This window comes from Chiroxiphia lanceolata, chromosome 1 (genome assembly GCF_009829145.1).
Source record: "Chiroxiphia lanceolata isolate bChiLan1 chromosome 1, bChiLan1.pri, whole genome shotgun sequence".
Lineage (NCBI taxonomy): Eukaryota > Metazoa > Chordata > Aves > Passeriformes > Pipridae > Chiroxiphia > Chiroxiphia lanceolata.
This window is the reverse complement of record NC_045637.1, coordinates 131,679,851-131,701,086: the sequence shown is the minus strand read 5'-3', so window position 1 is coordinate 131,701,086 and position 21,236 is coordinate 131,679,851. Positions and strand designations below refer to the sequence as shown.

At 37.5% G+C, this 21,236-nt stretch overlaps 1 protein-coding gene across 4 annotated transcripts in view; it reads left to right on the top strand.

Moving 5' to 3' along the window:
- Window positions 1-21,236, top strand: part of VPS50 (VPS50 subunit of EARP/GARPII complex) — a 78,814-nt gene that overhangs the window by 1,146 nt on the left and 56,432 nt on the right. For all 4 annotated transcript variants that reach the window (XM_032699444.1, XM_032699426.1, XM_032699436.1 and 1 more), the window contains exons 2-9: window positions 748-816; window positions 9,824-9,946; window positions 10,535-10,606; window positions 14,941-14,994; window positions 17,855-17,925; window positions 18,341-18,458; window positions 18,547-18,582; window positions 20,352-20,434. In XM_032699444.1, coding sequence (XP_032555335.1) covers window positions 748-816; window positions 9,824-9,946; window positions 10,535-10,606; window positions 14,941-14,994; window positions 17,855-17,925; window positions 18,341-18,458; window positions 18,547-18,582; window positions 20,352-20,434 — 626 coding nt within the window. The remainder of the gene's footprint in view (window positions 1-747; window positions 817-9,823; window positions 9,947-10,534; window positions 10,607-14,940; window positions 14,995-17,854; window positions 17,926-18,340; window positions 18,459-18,546; window positions 18,583-20,351; window positions 20,435-21,236) is intronic.

Genomic DNA, 21,236 nt, shown 5'->3' with positions numbered 1-21,236 from the left:
CAGATTTTTGAGAGGATATGTGAAGGATTTTGTGTGAAGTACAAGAAGCTGCAGCAGTTGCTTTGTTTATTCCTTACCTTGAATTTCTGATGCATAGAGGTGAGTCATCTTTGATGGTGGTAACTGGAAAGGGAGGATGTTTTGAAATGATGCACAGTGAAATCTGAGAATCAAAACCAAAATGAAGAGGTTTTGCATTTTGGGAAGATGAGGCAATTGTAAAATATAGTAGTTATGAAGTGATGTACAACACTTTAGCGTTGTCCTTTTCAAAGGACAAATACAAAACTTTTCTCATTGTAAACTCATATAGTAATTTTGCAGAGGTCCTTTTGTTTCAAAGAAACATAGATACCTAGAGCCTGAAAGGGGCTTGCAAAAAAACTGTTGGCATCAACTGCGGGAGTACTTATGGTTTTTGGACACACATTCATTTTAAAATTTAAAGTAATGTCTGGAAGTTGAGAGGAGGATGTAACTGAACTTTATTGAAGAGAACGTTAGTAAACTGCATTGAAAAGGTGCATAGTGCAGCATAAAGTTGGAAATGCTTAGATGTTTGAGGAGCATAATTTACAGACCAATGGTCTTGCTTAAATGTTTCTAGAATGAGGTCTTAGCCTTCCAGCCACATCAGAGTATTTGTCAAAGGACCTACAGGTATCTGTTCAACATCAGGTAAGACTTGTGCAGTTTGATTGCAAGATACGTAATCAATCATAACTGATTATGAAAATTCTCTTAAAGGGTCTAAGAAGTCCTCAGGAGAGTGTTAATGACCTCAGTCCTGTTGAAAGCTTTCGGATTCCTACTAAGGTATGATACAACATCCCTCCACTCCCATGTCCTTAGTTTTTATTTTTTCATTTTATAGTTTGATGACACTTAGTTGTGTCTTTTTTTATTAAACACAAGGTTTGCTGTTGTTCTTTTTGAGAGTTTTGTTTCTTGCTGAAAATATTTTATTTTATGAAAGAACTAAGAGCTGTGAGACAAACCTGTTCACCAACTCTGAATGAACTTGCATGAAAATTTCTTTCTTGAAACTTTTGAGTTGTCACTGGATGCTGATCTTAATATTATCTAGGTTTCTTGCTGGAGTGAATTAAAAAAAAAGGAGAAAGGAAAATGCCTTTTTTAATGTTTACTTTGGAAAGTAGATACTGTATGGGTAGCCTGTATAGTTCTGGTCTTGATATTTAGCCTCTTCATGGTTTTGGTGCTGTAAGTATATTTTGTAGGGTCATGGTTTTGATCTTCAGCATATATAGTTAACCTCATGTTCTATTTTAAAAGTTGTATCTTTATAATAATAATAGCTTTTGGCATTTTGTGGGTCTCAATACTTAACTAATGGCAGCTCACTCTCATCTCACAAGTCATGCTGAATAACTTGTGTGTCAGGGAACAATTACCACAATATTTGACCGTTCCTTATACCCTTTTGATCTGAGTGGATGATTCACAAGACTTCTGTGGATTTATTCTATTATTCTCCCCTAATCTGGGCTTTACCTTTAACCAGTAAGATATTTAAGTCACTGACTTGAATTTGGATGGCCATTTTACAATAAAAAAACAACCCAAAAGACTGCTTGTGTTTCTTTGCCTCTATATAAGTACTGTGTAATATGGTGCTTATGCTGAGGCCAACCAGAAAATCAGCATTACAGTATATTTAAAAAATCAAGTAAGAATCTCTGAATTGGTACGTGACACTATTAAACAGTGGCCAATATATTGATATCAACGAGCAAAAGTATTCAGTCGCAGTCGCAATGATGCTGAAAGAGCTGTCTCATCTCCATGGCTTAGATTTCAGAATTGCAGATTCTTGCCACACACACACACTGAGCATCCAGTTTCAAACTGTGTTTTTAACGAAGTTGACTCTTCATGTAAAAGTAGATGAAGGGTATCTTGGCTAGATTTCTGTTCTGTAACAGTTTGATGTTACGTGTCTGGTAAGTCTAAGCTGTGTATCAACAACAATGGGAAATCAAATACTTCTCAATAATTTGTATTTTTTTAACACATTTATGTCAAACATATGCAATGTGAAAAAATTATGTGCATCTGTCCTGCAAACAGAAATCTGTGCCTGAAAAACCTAGATTGCATCAACATTGGAACTTTTAATCTGATTACTTTTTTTTTTTAGAGTTGATAGAATTAAAGTGTTATTCTCTCCTGTGCCACAGAATAAAGCTTTTATATTTTTCAGTCTTTTAATATTTAGGGTAGATTTAGATTAGATGTTAGGAAGAAATTCTTTATTGTGAGGGTGGTGAGGCACTGGAACAGGTTGCCTAGAGAAGTTGTGGATGCCCCAACCCTGGTGGTGTTTAAGGTCAGGTCAGATGAGGCCCTGAGCAACCTGATCTAGTGAAAGGTGTCCCTGTCCATGGCAGGGGGGTTATAACTAGATGATCTCTATGGTTCCTTCCAACGCAAACCACTTTGTAATTCTATAATTGTGGTTTTTTCCTTCAAAAATGTTTTAAGTGACTAGTTCTCAAAATAACAACTATATTCAGAATATACATTCTATATTTGGAATATATTCAGAGTTGCTTTTACCTCCTTAAAAAGCTGTATTGAATGAAACTCTTATAAATTTGAGTGGTTATTTGATTATCTGTATGATGCTCTTAGCCATGTGGTTTATATTCAGGTAGTACTGTGAGGAGCTGGGAATTGGACTTCATGATCCTTATGCATCCCTTCCAACTTGAGCCATTCTATGATTCTAAGAGTATGATGAATAAAACTACTGTGTTTTGATCAGTTTAACTTCTGGCTAGGGTCCCAAGCCATTTGTCACAGTAACTTTACTTCCAGCCCATTTCTTTAAGAGGAATGATTTACATTGTCATACCTCCTCAGCTTTGTTAAAGCCTTTATTGTAGGATTTTACTTTTCAGGTGATGAGACATCAGATGAGGCGCAGTAATATGTTTCTTGTCACTGCGAGCATAGATTCAGATATGCTGAAAACAGGAATTTTGAGGGTTGGGGAGAGGGAGATGTTGTCTCTGTTTCTGGTATGAGTAACTGCCAAGGAGGTTAGGTTTCAGTACTGCACAGAAATTGAAAGTCATTGAGCTTTTGGATATTGGTATTTATTTTGATCTAAAGCTGTATTCAGTGCCCTGGCAATGTACTGATGTCACAAAACAGAATTGCATTATAATTATAGGATCAAGCAGCTTTGCTGGATATAATCTAATGCCTCTCAATAATTATTGTATTTTAATGGACAGGTTTGGTAAAGAGAATTCAGTTTTGAATACAAAAGTAAAGACTTAGGAAAAGGTGCAGATTTTTAAAGGCAATGAGTAAAAGCATAACTGTACTGTTTCAAGCTGCTACTTGAACACAAATGTTGTTCTTTGCTGCCCTGTTTTTATAACTGTTTTTGTTTATATCTTGAATCATGAAAGTCTCAAGATGTTTGATGACAGAATGGTTATGATGCTGCACTTTCATCATCACACTTCCACATTCGGTTTCATATCTCCAGATTGATTTAGGGCAAGTGTTACTGAAAGCTTCAAAAAACTGTGTTAAAGCTATGGAGGGGTATACAGAGTGAAAGGCTGCAGGGCCAGCATGAATTACTGGAAAAAGCAGAAGCCATTGATAGATCATGCTGACTCTGGGAACAAAACCATGTTTTTGAGATGAGGGACTGTCACACTAGTTTGGAGGTCAAATGGGAAATATGGAGCACAGGAAGAAGAACATGTTCACAAGTCATCTCTTGATGGCAAATCCGGCAAAATTCCTTTGAGTGTTGATGTCTGGAAGTTGTTGGTTTGCTGACTGCTTGCTGGCCAGCATGTTCAATGATGATTGTGCTTCTCAAGTTTTTATTTTTAAGGAATGAAATTATTTGGTTCCTGGGTATTTTACTGAGTGAATGCACTCACATTAACCAGTATTCCAATAAGTTCTGCAACTATCTTGAAAAATTTCAATTTGCTTCCATCACATGAAGCCAAATCACTAGCAAAGTTGCTTTACTCTATGTTCCAATACAGACTCGTACAGCCAACTCACACAGGGAAGTATGTGTATAATAGTAATTGTATCATAGTAAGACGTAAGTGTATAATAGTTTAAGTCTCTGGTAGTGTCTGCAGAGCAATCAAATCTGAACTGCTGGGCTGGATATAACAGGTTGACCAGAGAAGCTGTGGATGCCCCATCCCTGAAGGTGCTCAAGGCCAGACTGGACGGGGCTCTGAGCAACTTAGTCTAGTGAAAGGTGGATTGGAATTAGATGGTCTCTAAGGTCCCTTCCAATCCAAACCATTCTATGATTCTGTGATGATTCTATGATATCTAGAAGAGAAAGGTGTTTGCAGAAAGATTTAATATCTTTTTTGTCTGAGATACCTTACTTCACTGGTATGCCTTGATTGCCCTGGCAAACGGTAATTCTTTTTGAACCGTTCTGGAATTGTCAGCTCTGTTGTTTTCCAAGCTGATAACAGTTTTGTTTAGCAGATTCTGTCACAAAAGGGTGAGATAGGTATTTTCTGTGCTTTAATTCAAGTGTGTGGGGTTAATGATGAGTTGACTTTGAATTAGATTATGTTTATTTTGATGATAATCAGCTCATACACAATATACAACTGTTTTTTGACTTTGTGGTTTATGGTGGTAAACAACACCAAAAGTGTATTATTTAATGCTTTTCCTGCAGATATAGAAGTATGGCTTTCTTAGTCTGTGTGGGCTTCTATTTCCCCAGCAGTAGGTGAGTGCTTCAAAGGAGTGCATTAAGTGGTGGTGTGGCTAATAGCTGTTCTATAGATCAGCTTTGTTGTTCTCTTAATCAGGAGAGCTGTTTTCACAGTTTGTTTTGGTTTAGTGAGAACTTTTTAATAAGTACTCTCTATACATACTGAAGGAGGAAAGAGCAAAAGAGAGTTCTGGGCTTTTTGCATCAAAGATAGGGAACACCTTAAACTTCCCTGTGGGACTGCCTTCCTGCATGTGGGGGAAAGTGGGCGAGAAGAAGGGAGGGAAAACAGAGTGAGTTTATGGATATAGTTATATATACATTATAGAACACATATTTTATATCTATCTATTTGTATGTAGATAAAATTAAACTATTTGGTTTATGTATATATGTATATAAATACTTTTTAATATTTTTTAATTTTGCAGTGGTAGGATGTTGCAGTATACTTGCTGATTGAATCTGTTGAGCAGAGCCCTCATCCTGGTATTTAGGATTAGCTTTTAACAGAAGTATTATTCCTGTTCAAAATGGAAGGATATAAATCTACACCATATTCATTGGTGTGTTTTTGTTTCATGACAAAGAGAAGGAGGCTGTGTCCAAGTGAGTATAGCACAGATTTGGCTCCTGGCACTCTCTGGGTAGAGGTACATAGGCTGTTTCTGAACTTCTGCTTCTAATTAGATTAGAATTTTTTTTTTTATCTGAGTAGTATCAGTTACCTTTTTTCAACGTCTTCACTTCCCAAGTCTTTTAGTTGATAGTGACTGGAATACAGAAGGTGTTTGCTTCAACTCCCTACCAGTAATGCTTCATTCAACAGAGCAATATTGGTTTTGCTGTTACAGACAGCATAGAATACAAGGAGAGTGGGAGTGTGACGCACTGGGAAATAGCTGGGTAGTCATCTAAAACTTGCTGAACTGCATTTCAGATGAGTCTGCAATGAGATGACTCTTCTGAAATATATTTCAAGGAATTGCCACAGGCTCCTAGATGGTAAACTTTTATTTCCGTGCAACAGGAAGGCAAAATGATGTGAGAAGTGTGTGGATGCAAGCACTGTGTTTTACTTAGCAATGGCTTCTTCAAGTATATAAAGCAATCAAACTGGTAGGGTTTTTCTTTTTTCTTTCCCTTCTTAGAAGCTGTCTTTCACTGATCTATTTAGGGAGCATTATGAAGAGATCTGCTGCTGAGGGTTGCACTGATGGCAACCTGACAGGATAAATTGTATTTCCATGAAAGTATGATCCAAAGTACTGGGGGAAAAAAGAAAAGCACAGTTGGTTTCACAAGTGACACAAGTTTTACTCAGAAGGTGAAGCCTCTTGCTGAAGAAAACTTTGGAAAAAGGAGTAGCCCGTGACACATCTTCTTAGATGGCTGTTGGCCCTTTATTGCTTGGAGAGATCCAACTGCTGAACGCGTGTATTAACGTGGGCAGGTGGATTAAAGTGACTACTGTGGGATCCACCTTGCCAATATGCTGCTCTTCTTCATCTCCTATATATCTAATTGATTCAGTTTAGCAATGGCAAAGTCCTCTGCATGATTGTTATCATATGATTCCCTCTGTTCCAATTTTTTAAATTCAGAATAGCACTTGGAATTGCTGAATTAACATAAAATTTACTATCAAGTATGTTTTAATGATGACTTTTTTTAAAGGCAGATACTTAAGTGGCAATAGTTAAAGGTTTTGAGGTGAAAAAATGCCTTGAGGGATTCAATAGCACTTCCTTCTCTCCCTCTGCAAAGTGTGTGAGTACAAGCTCCACATTGCTAAATCTGGCCTTTGCTGAGGCTCCTGAAACTGTGGGCTTATTTATATATAGCAAAATTGTTTTGTATATCTAACTGAAGGGATGATGAAAATTGAATATCAGCAAATAAACTGTAGCCAACGGTGGTTGCATCCTTCAGTGGTGAGTGAATACATTGGCCTTCAGCATATTATTCCTTGAAACTAGTGGAGTGTAATGTATTGGAAGGTGCAGGTTATCATGGCATAAAGTCTGGTGGCAGACAGTGTAATTTATATGGGAGCTAAAGCTTATCCTGGAGAGTTATCTCATTAGACTGCTTTTCTAAAAAAATATACAATATAATGAAAAACCTTGTCCATTTAAAAAATATTTTCCTGATTAGTATGTTGGCAAGAAACACAGAGGTGAATGGTCTTTCTGAGGCAGGATAAAATGCTTTCTTAGCCATTTTCCTAGTCACATCAACATCAGCTTTATGTTTGTTTTGGAAACTGTGGTGTTCTATGACAGCAAGAAGGTCATTGATAAGGCTTCATTGAAATCCTAATATTAAAAGCACGCCTCCAATTCATTACCACATGGCTCCAAATCCAGAATATGTGTCCACAGATGTCAGTTACCTTGACCTATGTATTAACATATTATTTCACCAATATGACCAATATGACCAATATCAGTGGTGCAGATTTTAAATGATCTTGAGGATTTCTCCTTGGGTTTAGTTTTTCATCTTTTTTCTGTTAGCAAACAGCAATGCAGGAACTTGTAGGCAAATATCAGATGATAAATTGGATCATTACATTTGCAGTGGTTCAGTAGACTCTGTTTCCTGTCTTGGATAGTTTTTAATTTTAGTTTCATATAGCTAAAACTAAACATACTGTAAGATGTGAAGCTGATTTATAGAGGGATGTACAGTATAAAGCTATGATTTGTTAAGGAGCCCAGAGGGAAATATTTTTTGTTTGTTTTAAGGGCCAGGAATGCATATGGTTAATTAATAGCTTCATTGCTTTCTAAATTAAATTAATGCAAAAGTGGTATGCCATTGAGTCTGAATGTGTGTGTCCTCTGCCAATCCGTGCGCCCTCACGCGAGGGAAATTTCAAACCATAGATTAAAAAGTTGAAACAGACTCTAAAAGGACTATTTGTTAAAAATCTTTTTGCTCTCATCCCTAACCAGCCCTCCTCTCCTCCGTTTCTCGTGATCTTGGTAAAGCTGAAACAAGACGTGGAAAGGTGTCACTGCTGGGTGAATTGTGTGGCTGGCGCTGAAGGGACAGTCCTGGCTGCCTGGAGTGCTGCCTGTCTCTTTGGTGCCGGTGTGGAGCTACAGGCGCTTCCTGCAAACTTGTGTTGGCACCTTCTGCTGTTCAGTGGCAGGAGCTGACCCAGCCTTTGCTTTCGTCTCGGCAAGACGCTGTTGCGGCTCGTGGCACTTGGGAGGCGCTCGCTAAGAGCGGGACCACACTCCAAAAGCGTCTTTAAGAGTTTGCCTAAAAAACGGCATCGGTTTCCTTTGACATTGTTATTTATTGTTGTTATAGATGTAGTTATTGATCTGTATTATTTCCTTGTTTCTCTCGGCCTGTCGGTGCAGTCCATGCCCTCCCTCGTTCACCTGCCGCCGGTGCGTGCTGTTGGTAGATGGGTCGCTGCGTTCACCTGCTCTGGTGGCAGTGACTGCATCAGGCGTTTCAGACGAGATCAGAGGCGCCTGGGGCCGCCCGGGGCCGCCCGGAAGAGAAAGAAGGTGGTTCCGAGGGCTTTTCTCCGAGTTACCCGCTGCCCCGTCGCGGCTCGAAGACTCCTTCCAGCTGCGGCCTCGCCCGCGGCCCAGCGGGTGGCGCCCGAGCACCGCCCGCTCCTTCAGCCTCGGTTGTGGCCGCTCGGGATCACGAAATCCACTGGAAATCTTTTTTTTTCTGTGTATCAGAGCCGCTGCTTTTCGTCTGCCCCCCTTTTATTTATTTTTCTTTCCTTTCTTCTTTTTTTTTACCCCTCTCTTCTTTTCCGGTCAGAGGTATTTCAGAGAAGCAGCGGCTCCTTCTGATGCTCTTCCAAACCGTCCACTCGTCCACCCCTTGGCTGCCTCCAACTCTGTAGAAAAACAGCACCTTGCTTGCATTAAAAGTGTCACTTTGCCTCGTAACATGTACACATTGACCTTGTTTCAGTTGATGTACAAAAGAAGCACGTTAGTGGTTGTTTAGTCAATTAATCTAAAATCTGATGTCTCTAGCTAGTGAAATAAGCCCTTGAGCTCTTGGTGATGAAAATACAGGCACTTTGTCCCTGTAACAGCCTGGCACTGTTGGGAGGCTTAGGGTCATTATGGGACTCTTCAGTCCTCTGGATTGCTTCACCAGGGTTTAATTCCAATATCAAGCAATTTGGTCCATTTTATCTTTATTTTGATGGAAGAATATCCTAGCACTTTTCCCTTTAGAGTGACTGATGAAGGATTTTTCATTCCTTTGCTGGGAACAACATCTGGGACAGGATAAGTATTAGTTGCAATGTCCAGTACAGCAGGGGGAGTCTCAGTTCTTGGTTTGCTAACCACTGGTAGCAGCTGAGTCATCGAGAAGACTGAGGGGAGATCATGACAGCAAGGAGGGGAATGCCTACCTCTTGAATATTAGCTTTCAGAAAGCTGACAGCACGTCTCTGTTTAGACCACTGTGCTAAAATCTGAAAGCTGTTAATCTTGTGCAAAGAAGGCAGGTCTGTTCTGGGTTTACCTGTAGAAAATTCAAGTGTTTAATGACATGACTTTTATTTCAGTGAATTGTGAGTGCTGACTTGGAAAGTTATACATTTGTAGTGTCACTGTCTACCTTACATTTGCAAAGAGGATTCTTCTGATTTTAAAAATTCAGGTTTTATTTGTTTAGGTTTTGGTGTTTTGTTTTGTTTTGTTTTGTTTTGTTTTTTCCTTCTGAGGAATAGCCTGCCAGTTTATTTTTAGTTTATTATGAGAATTTCTAAACTTCGGGGGGAAAAATCCATGGACTCAACATGCATTTGTGCCATAAATGTATTGTGTTTAAATGAGTTTAAGTGTTTAAATGAGCTGCAACGTTGAAATCTGTTCTATGTTTTTTGAAATGTTTTAGGTATCTTGCTGTCCCTAATGGGAAGAACAAGCCACAGCATACTCATCTTTCTGTTTTTTGCCCTTGCTTCTTGTACTAATGTTGTAAATGGCTTTTGAAAGATTTTTGATTTGTTAAAATATTGTTTCTGTGAGGGTGTGTTATTACATTACGGAAATCCTTTTTTGTTTTGTACAGGAGGAGTTCAGAGAACTACATGAAGAACCAACTGATCCTCAGGCACAGCAGGAAATAATTAACAGCATTGAAGAAGTTTATTTTTCCAATGATTCCTTTGATATTGTGAAGTATGAATTAGAGGTAAGCTTTTCTCTGCTTAAGAGAAAAGACAGCAGCATAACAAAAAATGAAGATCAAAAATATGCTTATTTCAATGAGCTATTTTTTGTTTTGTTTCTTATATCTTGCATTAATATGAAACTGTACTCTCCTACGTCATGTTGCAGTTCTAGTGTATAGTATTGGTGCAGTCTCTTTTAATGTGGTAGCATTAATATCAGTTGTGCCAACAGGCACTTCATAATTCAAAGTATAGGGAAAAAACCAAAATGTTCAGGAAAAAAAAAGTCGGTTCTATATTTTGAGTATTTTTTTTAGCAAACTAACTGAGACATAATAATTTCCTTGTTGGGGGTTGTGTGTATATATATATATGGCTTAAAATTAAGTAACTTTGAGGTAATTATGAGGGAATTATGATAATACATTGTATATCTTACCACTAATTGATTTCAGTATCCATCATTTGAAATAATGGATTAATTCTACAAATTAGATTGCAAAATCAGTAAGAATGTTTCTTTAATGAAATTGATTGCTTAGTTAATACTACATGTGATTTAACATCCTTTAATTTCTCACTGAATTTAATTTATTGTTTATATGCAGAGGCTTCCTCCAGTACTTAGTCTTCAAGAACTGGAAGAGTACAGAGACAAATTAAAACAACAACAAGCTGCTGTAAGTAAACTTGTTTCTTCTGTACCCTCACACAATCTGCATATTGTCTGTAAGTCTAGCAAGAAGTGTAACTGAAAAAGTTTTGGTTTCTTAAATGCTTTAGATATTATGCAATTTTAAAAAAATATTATATTGTGTGTCTTTTTAGTGGAAAAGCATCACTACCTCATATAATCGTATGAAATCATGGAAGTAAGTCTTAGTGACAAGTATAGTAACGAGCAAATGTGCTATTTCTTTAGAAACTTGATTTTCTGAATGTTCATCTTTTCATGTCTATTACCAGAAAGGTCATGTTCAACATGGCGCTGAATGGTGCAGTAGTATCTTTCTTTTTGCGGGGTTTCTAACAACGTAAGACGTAAAATGTTTTGAAAACTGTCTCCTTGGAGATGCTGTTTTCTATTACTTTTCATTTGCCAATTTGTTAATTGTCCACAAGAGTTTCTAGTGAATACTGGTACAGAGTTATTACATAATAAACTGAATGGAATGTTATGAGTAGTCGAAGGTGAGAAGTCGAAGCTGCAGTTTTTGAAAGGTACTTGTTATATTCCTGGCTTTTTTATTTTCTATTCATACATTAGTTGTTGTTCCATTGCTCTTTTAAGATGAATAATATGGTACAGGAAACAAATGTATTAACTGTTGCATTTGGAGAGTATCCGCAGGTAAAATAAAAGCAGTAGTCCTAATTCATGTCTTTAAATGAAAGAAATGTATAGAAGGGGAATGTTCCATTGTTAACAATACACAGGGAACAAGTGCCTTCTGCCTAAGGCTGCTTCCCCCAGAATATACATATGAAATTATGTGAAGTACTAGTGAGAAGTTGAGGAAATGAATGAATATTCCAATATCCCATATTTCTCACCAAGAGCTATAAGAAAAGAAGTTGTGAGTGGTAGGTTTTTGTTTTATTTGTTTTTTTTCTTTTTTTAAGTTTAAGGGAACATCTGGTGATTACCTTGTTTTGAAAGGAAATGCTCTCAAGACTGAGAAAACTTCACTGAGATATTCTGAATAACCCTAATGTGTGTTATCAATGTCTTGGCCATTTTTGCTTTCAGGATGGGAACTGGTTGCAGCTGGGGGAATAGTTTCAGGGCTTGGCTGCTGCTGAAATATTTGAACTGGAAAGTGCATGCAACTAATGAATAATAGGGGTGAGAACTGAACACAAGGTTTCCAGTAAATATCATCCAGATGTGTCTTTCTTTTAGAATACAAACAGGTAAAAGCCAAGACTTTTGACAAGAAACATGTGCCCGGTTCTTTCCTACCAGCTCCCCAGTCAGGATTGGACCTTTCTTGTTTGTTCTTTAATCTAGTCAAAATGTGTTTCTGCTATAGGAAGGAATTGTTGCTTGGTTGTTTTCTTCCTTAGGCATGTGCCAAGGTGCTAAAGTTTTTTATATGCTGTATTTCATGTCCTTGTGTCATATTTCCAGGTGGAGTGTGAGAGACTGTTGCATGTTTTCTTCTTCTGTCTCAATTATTGTCCATTTATCTTGTGATAGGTCATTTAGATTACTGTCTGCCTTAAAGGAGCTTAGTGTCCTCTGTGGAAGACAGAATGTTGTATGTTGTTAGTTCAGTCCTAAAAATATTTTAATCGTGATTTGAATAAATTATTAGGTAGAGGACTCAAGAAGTCTGTTGACATATCACACAATACCTCTGCTTTTGAAAAAGACTAAATACTGCCTTTTTCACTTCAGTGTCTGTACCTATAGGTAGCATAGGAATTTACAATGGTGGTTTAGAGATAATACCAACTTCTAAACTTCTCTTATACAAAGCACTCATATGAGTGTGAATTACAGATACTAGAGCTCTAATCTTCCACTTCTCACTGACTGTTACCATCTGCGTTTGCACAGCTGATCTTGGTCATGCCTTTATTTTTAGAGTCACTGTATACTCTGTATTTTCTCTAGTTTGCTCATTGGTTTTTCATTCCACTGGATGGATTCCAGCTCACTCTACTTTTTTTAATGTATGTATCATGACAACTTTAATTTGTAATCACCTTACTATGGACAACTTGTATTAGAAGGCTTCTTGAGTTGTATGTCTGCTAGACTTCATTTTAATTAGTAGGCTAATATCCTCAACTGTGTTGTTTTTTCTTCAGGAGATGAAATATTTTTTACTGATGGGATTAGGAAAGAGGCAATTGTTGGTCCTCTCAGAAAATGTTGTTGGCATGCCTTGATAACCGTGGTGGTCACATTTGTTGCTAGCAACTGCAATTCAGGATTCCAAGAGTTAACAGAGCACAACTGTATCTCTTATTCACTTGTACTGCTTTAACAGTGAAGAATCAAACTGTTAGATTTGTACTAGAGCAATGCATAACCAGCAGGTATATCCATGTCCTGGATATACCTGAAGTTTCTTACAGGTACAGGGCTAGAATGAAGAACATGTTGGAAAAGGGAGGAAAAATTTCACAGGGCATAGACTGTGCAGTGAACAGAACTTCTTAAGAGCCCGAAGGTCACGTAGGCTTGTGTGGCATTTGGCCTGATAACATCCTTTCCTGACCACATCCCACTCTGGAGTGGTTCTTTTGCTGTCCTGCAAGAGGAACATTTTCTAAATTATAGAACTAATGAGAGGTTTTAAGAACCAGCAAGAAGTTTTAAAATTGCTTTGTGATTCTGACCTGCTTTTAATATGGAAGGAAGAAAGCATAGCTAGGTATATGCCCCCTTTTCCAGATTGCTAGCTGATGATATTGTAATACTTTGAAGACCATTTGTATGCAAATATTCTTCCAGAGGATGGGAATTTACTTAGTGGAGCCGGTAGAAGTTTGTTACAGGAATGCTTATTGAAGATCCCAACTCCGTGCTATGTTTGACTAAGCAGGCAGGTGTAGAAAAACCTCATTGTCTCTCTTTGCCAGTAGTGTACTGTGGGCTGGCTGTCAGCCAGTTTTATTTTATTTTTGTTTCTGGGAGTATTGTTCCCTGAGAAGAATATATAACAATACCAATAATTTCTTTGTCATGTTTGAAACCATTTCTTCTTAAATATTTGTAGTCCCTTCTGAAAAACAAAACAAAACAAAACACACTGTTCTCAAGCTTGCATTTACAAGACTGTTAGTGATGTATTTCTTTTTAAGCTTCTATGTTTGTGCACAAGAGGTTGATTAAGGTAGCAATGCCTTTTTTTTAAAATTCAGTACAGACAGCAGCTCTCAGTAGCATTCCACTTACTGTTACTTCAGAACAATGAGGAAAATTTTAAAATACGCATATTCTGTGTGCTAAAGAAAGGGTATAATGTGCACAGGGTGAGTATTCATTTTGACACAGATTTAATTTAATGCAGTGTCAGTCTTTATGGCTTTCTTAGATCTCCGTCTATCATGGCTTAATTCCAGCTGGCAATGAAGTACCTTGCAGCCACTCACTCATTTCCCCACCAGTGGGATGGAGGGGAGAATGGGAGGAGAAAACTCATGGGTTGACATAAAGGTAGATAATGCAAAAAAAATAGCTGAAAAGTAGGTAAAGCAAAAGCATGTGAAGCAAAACAAGGAATTAATTCACTGCTTCCTATGGGCAGGGAGATGTTCAGCCATCTTTAGTAAAGCAGGGCTCTATTAAGTGTAACAGTTATTTGGGAAGACAGGTGCCATCACTCTGAATATCCTTCCCTTCCTTCCTCTCCCTCCAGCTTTACATGTTGAGCATGTCACCATATGGTCACATAGAGGTCATCGTATTGACCCTATGTCCCTTAGGTCAATTGGGGTCAGCTATCCCAGCTATGATCCCTCCCAGCAAATTGTGCACTCACTGGTGAGGTGGTACAAGTAGAAGAGGCCTTGATTCTGTGCAAGCACTGCTTAGCTAGGACATCTCTGTGTTATCAGCACTATTTTCAGTGCAAGTCCAAAACAAACCCATATTACTACTATGGAGAAAATTAACTCCAGCCCAGCCCAAACCAGCACACCTTGGTAGATGGTTAACTTAAATTTGTACTCTAGTAGTTGGATGAGCAGAATATACTTGCAGTGTGCCAAATTATTTATGTACTCTAGCATGTTCCTTAACAAGCAGAGAGTTAAGGGATTAATTTAAAAATGCCCACTAATCCCTAGATGAAACTGTGAACATTTTTCTTACCTTGCTTCTAAGGAAAACTGATCATAATTTTTATGATTTTTTTACGTTGTTGTCGAATATCTATTAAGAAATTTCAAAAATACAGAAGTAAATGATAGAGAAGCACAAACTTGTAGAGCTTTAGTATGGGGATGGCCTACTTAATTGAGATTGCTATGTATTACCTGGAATGTTCTTCTTTTTAAGGTATCTAAGAAAGTTGCAGACTTGATCCTTGAGAAACAGCCTGCATATGTTGAGGTAAGAAGACTAACAGTTACTTTTTAAGAGTGAACTGCTCAATTTTGTGATGTTATAATGCTGCACTGGTTTCATTGGGGATTAAGTATAGTCATCTGTTAGTAGGGATGCTCATGCCTGGTTGGAACCAGGCATGCTAAACCTCTATAGTGAAAAGAATCAAGGGCATATTGAGTTGGAATTCCTAACCTCTAGTGGACTTGGAATAGGAGCTGCTCTAGTGCCTATGCTTAGGAACAGTTTCACTGATCTCAGGCGGTTGTGAGAAGAAAGCATGTAAGAGAAGACTGAGCTGGAAATAGTCTCACCATGTCAGAGATCTCTTAAAAGCAAAACAAAGCAAAATTGCTTTAGCTGTTTGCAGTAGAATATTGGCATGGCTTCTCTCCTTCCTCCCAAAACATATTTGCAACAGCTGTCATAATGATTCTCTAAAATGAAGATGTTTTTTCCTACTCATTTATTCTTCATACTGTTCCTATAACGTGTGGTCAGCACTGCCTGATTTTATGTGATTGTTTCAGGAAACAACATGGAGAATTCTGCAAAGTGGAAAATGGTGATTGTTATCAAGTTAGTCTGAGAATTATCGTGTGATGAATAGTTCTGTGTATGTACAGCACCTTTTGTCACTGTTGTCATACCAGTGATTATGGCAATTCACAATTTGGTCAAGAAGCTGTAAAGAGTGTGGGAGAGCAATGGCTTGTACTTCTGAATGTGTAACCCATGGTAGATGTCATGGAGCTGCAGTTATTTTCCTCTTTCATCCTGAGGGCACAACATCCTCTTCTCGTTGCTTGTGCTTATGGCCCGTGCATCCAGCCTTACTGACCCTGCCATCTGTGCTCTGGCATTTCACTGGGTGAAAGGAGGAGTGCTGCTGTTTAGAGATAAATGTGGGGGATTGGGCACTGCTTGGGTCATCTCCTGCAATAGCTGGTGGAAGAAAAAAGCTGTAATAGTAATGTTGTTTCAGTTTTAGTTAAAGGAGTGAGGTGGGAGGCTATTGCAGAAAGAGGCTGGTAAGTGCTACAGTGGTTGACACTTTGTAAGATAGTGTAGAAGGGGGTAATTGTGTGGTATAAAAACCTTCTGGTATTATTGCACTGTCAGGTGTGTTTGAAATTGATACTTTTGAGTGAGTGCTGCTTTTCTGAATCCAGCAGCTTCACTTTGAAAACCTCTTCTCACTGCATAACAGTACTGCGGCAAATGTGCTGCTTGCATTTTGCTGTGTAATGTTAATGTTCTTATCGCAGTAACATCTTAGTAAGGTGCACATGTTTTATATCAAGAAGTGCTTTCAGGTGTTCCAATGGGACAGTTAAAAATCCATTGTGCCACTAGGAATCTTTTAAAAACGTTTTTTTAAGTGCATATTTGCCTGATTAAGTCAATAATGGCATCTCCAGTTCAGTGTCCAATTACAGTAGCAGGTCATTAGAAGAATAAAAAAATGCAGTTGACTGTCTCCTGGACACATTTTAACTGTGCAAAGTAAAGTTTAGGGATATCATGATTTGCACCCCATTTCTAGTATGAAATACTTGTCTAACAGGCACTTCTATGGGCTAACAGAGGCATAGCACAGACACAGGGCAATGGATTTATAGTTTTCCCTTCTCCTTGAAAGGAAAGGCATGCTTTAGGAACAAACAGCGGGTGGAAGATTGTCTTTGAGAAGAGAAAAAATTTATTCAGCCCTAAATGCTGGGCAGAAGACTCTCTCTGGGGACCTTTAGACTGCATTTTTTCCTTGCGCCTCTTCATCCAGTCACATTCAAAGGAGAGATTTTATAGAATCTTTGCAAGAGGCAAAACTGGAGTTGCTCCTTATTGTATGTGTTTCCTCATGAAAAAGGAAATAAAAGCCTTTTGAATAACTCTCATATTTTCAAAGTATGTTTTTAGTAGGTATTGAGGAAAGGAATCTTTGAATTTGGTTTCTTAAGATATTTTGCATATCAGCAACTAAGCTGTCATTTTTACAAAAGCAACGTTGGTAACATAGAGGAGCTGATTTTGGTGAAAGGTGCAGCTCAGTGATTTGGAGACTGACCAGGAGCTGATTTGGAACTGAACTAAACTTTGAACTTGTTTTCGCTTGTCATATCTTTAGAATTAGTTTGATTTTCAAAGTGAAAGTCTCCCTTCCCCTCATGGAAAACACTTGATATGTTTTGAAATGATGAACAGAATTTAAAAAAAAAATTATCATTTTCTGTAATGTGGGAAAAGCATTCACGTTTCTACAGTACTGTTCCTAACAAAAGAAATCCTAATGGTTGGGATTACGCTAGGCACTTCACTGAGTCAAAAATCAAGCTAAAATCAGGTCACCTCTGCTGAAGAGTTTTCAGCTGAAATTCAACAGGATACAATTAACATTCATTATGAAGTGACATCTATTAAATTGGTAGAACACAAGTGCTTCTAAACAAGAAAATGCTGTGTGAAACATGATTTTTTTGTTTGTTTTGTTTTGCTGCTCTCTGGCATATTAATTACGCCTGTCCCTGTGTTTCTGTCCGTGAAGCTTTGATCATTCTGTTGTGATGCACTAATGGTTTAGAGATTCTTAGGCTAAATGTATAATATATAAATATAGAGAGTCCCACTGCAATGGAAATGGATTTCAAATATCTAACTTCAAAAGAGAGTTGTATTTTAAAAGATAGTTTTCATTAATGTTACATTGCAATGCTTAGCATATATAAAATGATGAAACAAATAATATATACAGCAACTCTACAAGGTCTTTATAACATCTCAAGAGAAATCTACTAATCACTAGTCTTTATTGGTGTGTAGCACAATGTTAAATTGTATATTTTTTCAACCTATTGTCTCTCTGTAGGAACTTGAACGTGTTACATCATTGCAGACTGGCCTTCAGTTAGCAGCTGTTATTTGCACAAATGGAAGAAGGTATCTTGCTTAAGTAACTGCAGAGATTGAAAGGGGGGAAAAGTATTTAAGAAGAAATCTGTACACCCAGGAAGTTTGCTTGCTGATGATATTTCCTTATTATGTACTGAATGCTATTAGCAGTAGTAGTTAAGGATACTAAAATGATTGCAAACTCTTGCAGCTCTCACTTTTGCCATTGGGGGTTCTCTTGAAAACAGGAAGGTTTTGAGATACACCACTGATCCACAGACAGATGCAGAAGGGAGGATGTACCTTTTTAGTAGTCTGTTGATATCTCATTTTCTGAGTTTCCTTAAAAATGCTGATGATCTTATTTTGTAGCATGTATTTTGATGGACATGTTAGAATTGATTAGAAGTAAGTTTCATTTTCTGAATTTGTTGAAGATTATGTTAATTTGTAACTTTTGCAGACACCTGAATATAGCAAAGGAAGGCTTCACACAAACTAGTTTGGGGCTTCTTGCAAATCAGAGGAAGCGACAGTTGCTTATTGGACTGCTGAAGTCTCTGAGAACAATAAAAACACTGGTATGTATAGTTATTTTTTTTCAGTGGGAAGTATTTTTCTTATTTTCTGTGTAGTTATTGTTCTTTGTTTTTTGGTTTTTTTTTGTAGCAAAGAACTGATGTGCGTTTGAGTGAGATGTTGGAGGTAAGTCCCTGCTGGACTGGTTAAATTTGAAGCTATTCTAAGTCTACTTTTGTCTCTTCCCTTCCTCTTGCAAACAGGCTATGGCTGTGTGTGCATCCCCTTGTGTCAGCAAACTTTCTTATTCTGTACCAAGCAGGAATGTACTCATTTTCAGGCAGTGTAAATGTTGCCTTCTGCTCATTAAGCCCTGTACAATGATTAGCTTTTAATTTCTGTGCTGTATTTTGTCGTACAGGAAATCAACTATCTACTAGTAGGAGTTGTCTTGAGACAGAGGTGTGGGTGTTGCATTCACACACAGACTCTGATATCTGATTATCGTAATCCGTCAGTGATATTTAAGGGCTGGAACTGCTGTTTCTAGCTGAGTGCAGTTTTAAAGTTGTGCTCAGTGTCTGCTCCCAATAAGTTACCCCAGATATTGACCAGTTTATTGTCTTTACTCCAAGAAGTTAGTAATGGAATATGCACAAGAGCTATTAGTAGCCATTCACAGAAGAGGATTTGGAAAGGGTTCCCAATTGAAAAAGGCTAGAAATGAAGCTACAGTAGCTTATAGGGCTGAGCTGCATCTGGAATACATTAGTAATATATCTTATGCAAACAGGCTTTCTGATTTGAGCTCTGTTAGACTTAATGGAGCAAATACCAGGTTTACAATGGAGAAAGATGCAAAGACCTGTAAATGCAGCAATCATTTTAGACCAATGTACTGTTCTGTTTTCATCTAATAGATAATTTATTTGGATTTTTTTGTGTATTTTTTTTTAGCTAAACTTGATCTGCATTAGAACACTGCTGTTAAAACCAATTTAATTTCAGAACCTCCTTTATGATAATAGCTGAATATAAATTGCCCCTGCGTTTCTACTCTTCAGTCAATGACTGAAATGCCAGTAACAGCTTTGTATTTGAGCTCTCTAAAGCACATATTATAGCTGATGTAATTATGACAAAAAAGGGAAGCTCTTAGCTATTAAAGAGGGTTTTCCTTTCTCTAAGGCTCTTTCTGGTCTCGTGTCTAATAAAATACAAAAATAGTAGATATATCCAAGGCACTGTCCATGTTCTGATGGCAAGATCCTGGGGTTTTATATTTTTGTGTCTGTGGTTTTTTTTGGTTTTATCCTGACATCTTCATATATTTCCTGATTCATCTGTCTACCTGTTAGATACTCTTTTTACAAATTAGGACCATGTGCCCATATTTTTATTCTAAAGTATGTTCTTTTTGCCCTAAGGCCTTGCGTGGTCTGAGGCCACTTGTATTTAAATTAATTTCTAATAACCTATAGAATGTGTCAATTTAAATAGTGTTTATTTGGGCATAATGTTAGAAGTGTCTTCCTTGTCTCTTTTTAGGTTTTGTAACCTAAGCCTGCCAGTGTCTGAACTTACCTCTTTCCATGCTCATGAATAGATCATACTGTATTAACAAAGGTTGGAAAGATGTTTAACTGAGATGTTAGTTGTTTTGTAATAAAAATTTTCTGATGTATTTTTTATGAATGCAAAAGGAAACAATACAGCAAGTTATTTGCATAAGGTAATGTAATAGATAGTGTTTTCAGACGTTTCTGATGTCTGTTTCAAATTCCAAACTACTTGCACATTAAGTGCTGCAGTAGACCCTCACTCTTTTCTTTTAACTTTACTGTATAGACATGAGGCAAAATATTTTATTCTTAATGTTAATTTGTAAGCATGCAAGCAAAAATGGGTGTTGTACTGTTGCTTCAAATGAGCTTTCAATTGTATTTTATCGTAAGGAAGAGGATTATCCAGGAGCTATTCAGCTGTGCTTAGAATGCCAGAAAGCTGCCAGCACCTTCAAACACTACAGTTGTATAAGGTAAGGTAACATCGTGCAGATTTTAGCTTCTGTATGATTTTATTTGTAAATTGTATAGAATCATAGAATCAACTGGGTTGGAAAAGACCTCTGAGATCATCAAGTCCAACCCTTGATCCAACAGCACTGTGGTTACTAGACCATGGCACTAAGTGCCACATCCAGTCTCAATGTATGAAACAGTGACCATTAATTCTTCTTCTCTAAAGAAAGTTTGATAGAAATGTTATTTTCTTCTTAGAAAAGTAAAATTGAGTCAATTATAAAAATATAAGTATCCACTGTAATTTCCCGCTTTCTGGTACCAGTACTAACCAGTCTTCACAATCATAACACTGTATAATCTGTGTTTGGACTATATCATTGTTTTGTAACTGTTGTAATATGTTGGCAGGTAAAGTTTCAACTAAGACTGAATTATAACTGTGCTACAACATGCAGCCTAGGGATACCTGAGCTGATTTTTTAATAAGCAAGTTTATATTCTGGAATTAATTTACCTACAGCAAGATGGCCTCTGGAGGATAACCTACCCTGATTCTTGGCAATGAAATTAGCAAGTGCAGAATTTCATGCTGACATGAAGAAATTGCTTTCAGAACTGGAACTAATCCAGATATCTGCAGTTCCTAACTTAGAAAAACTTGATGTTTCCATACTTTTAAAAAGGAAAAAAAATAAGCAGGAAATGCTCATAAACTCCAGCAGGAGATGTAGTAACATCAAATTGTTGTGGAGGCTTTTCTGTTTGAAGGCTTGTTGCATGTGGAGAAACAATAAGGAAGTATTTTCTACTCTAGTT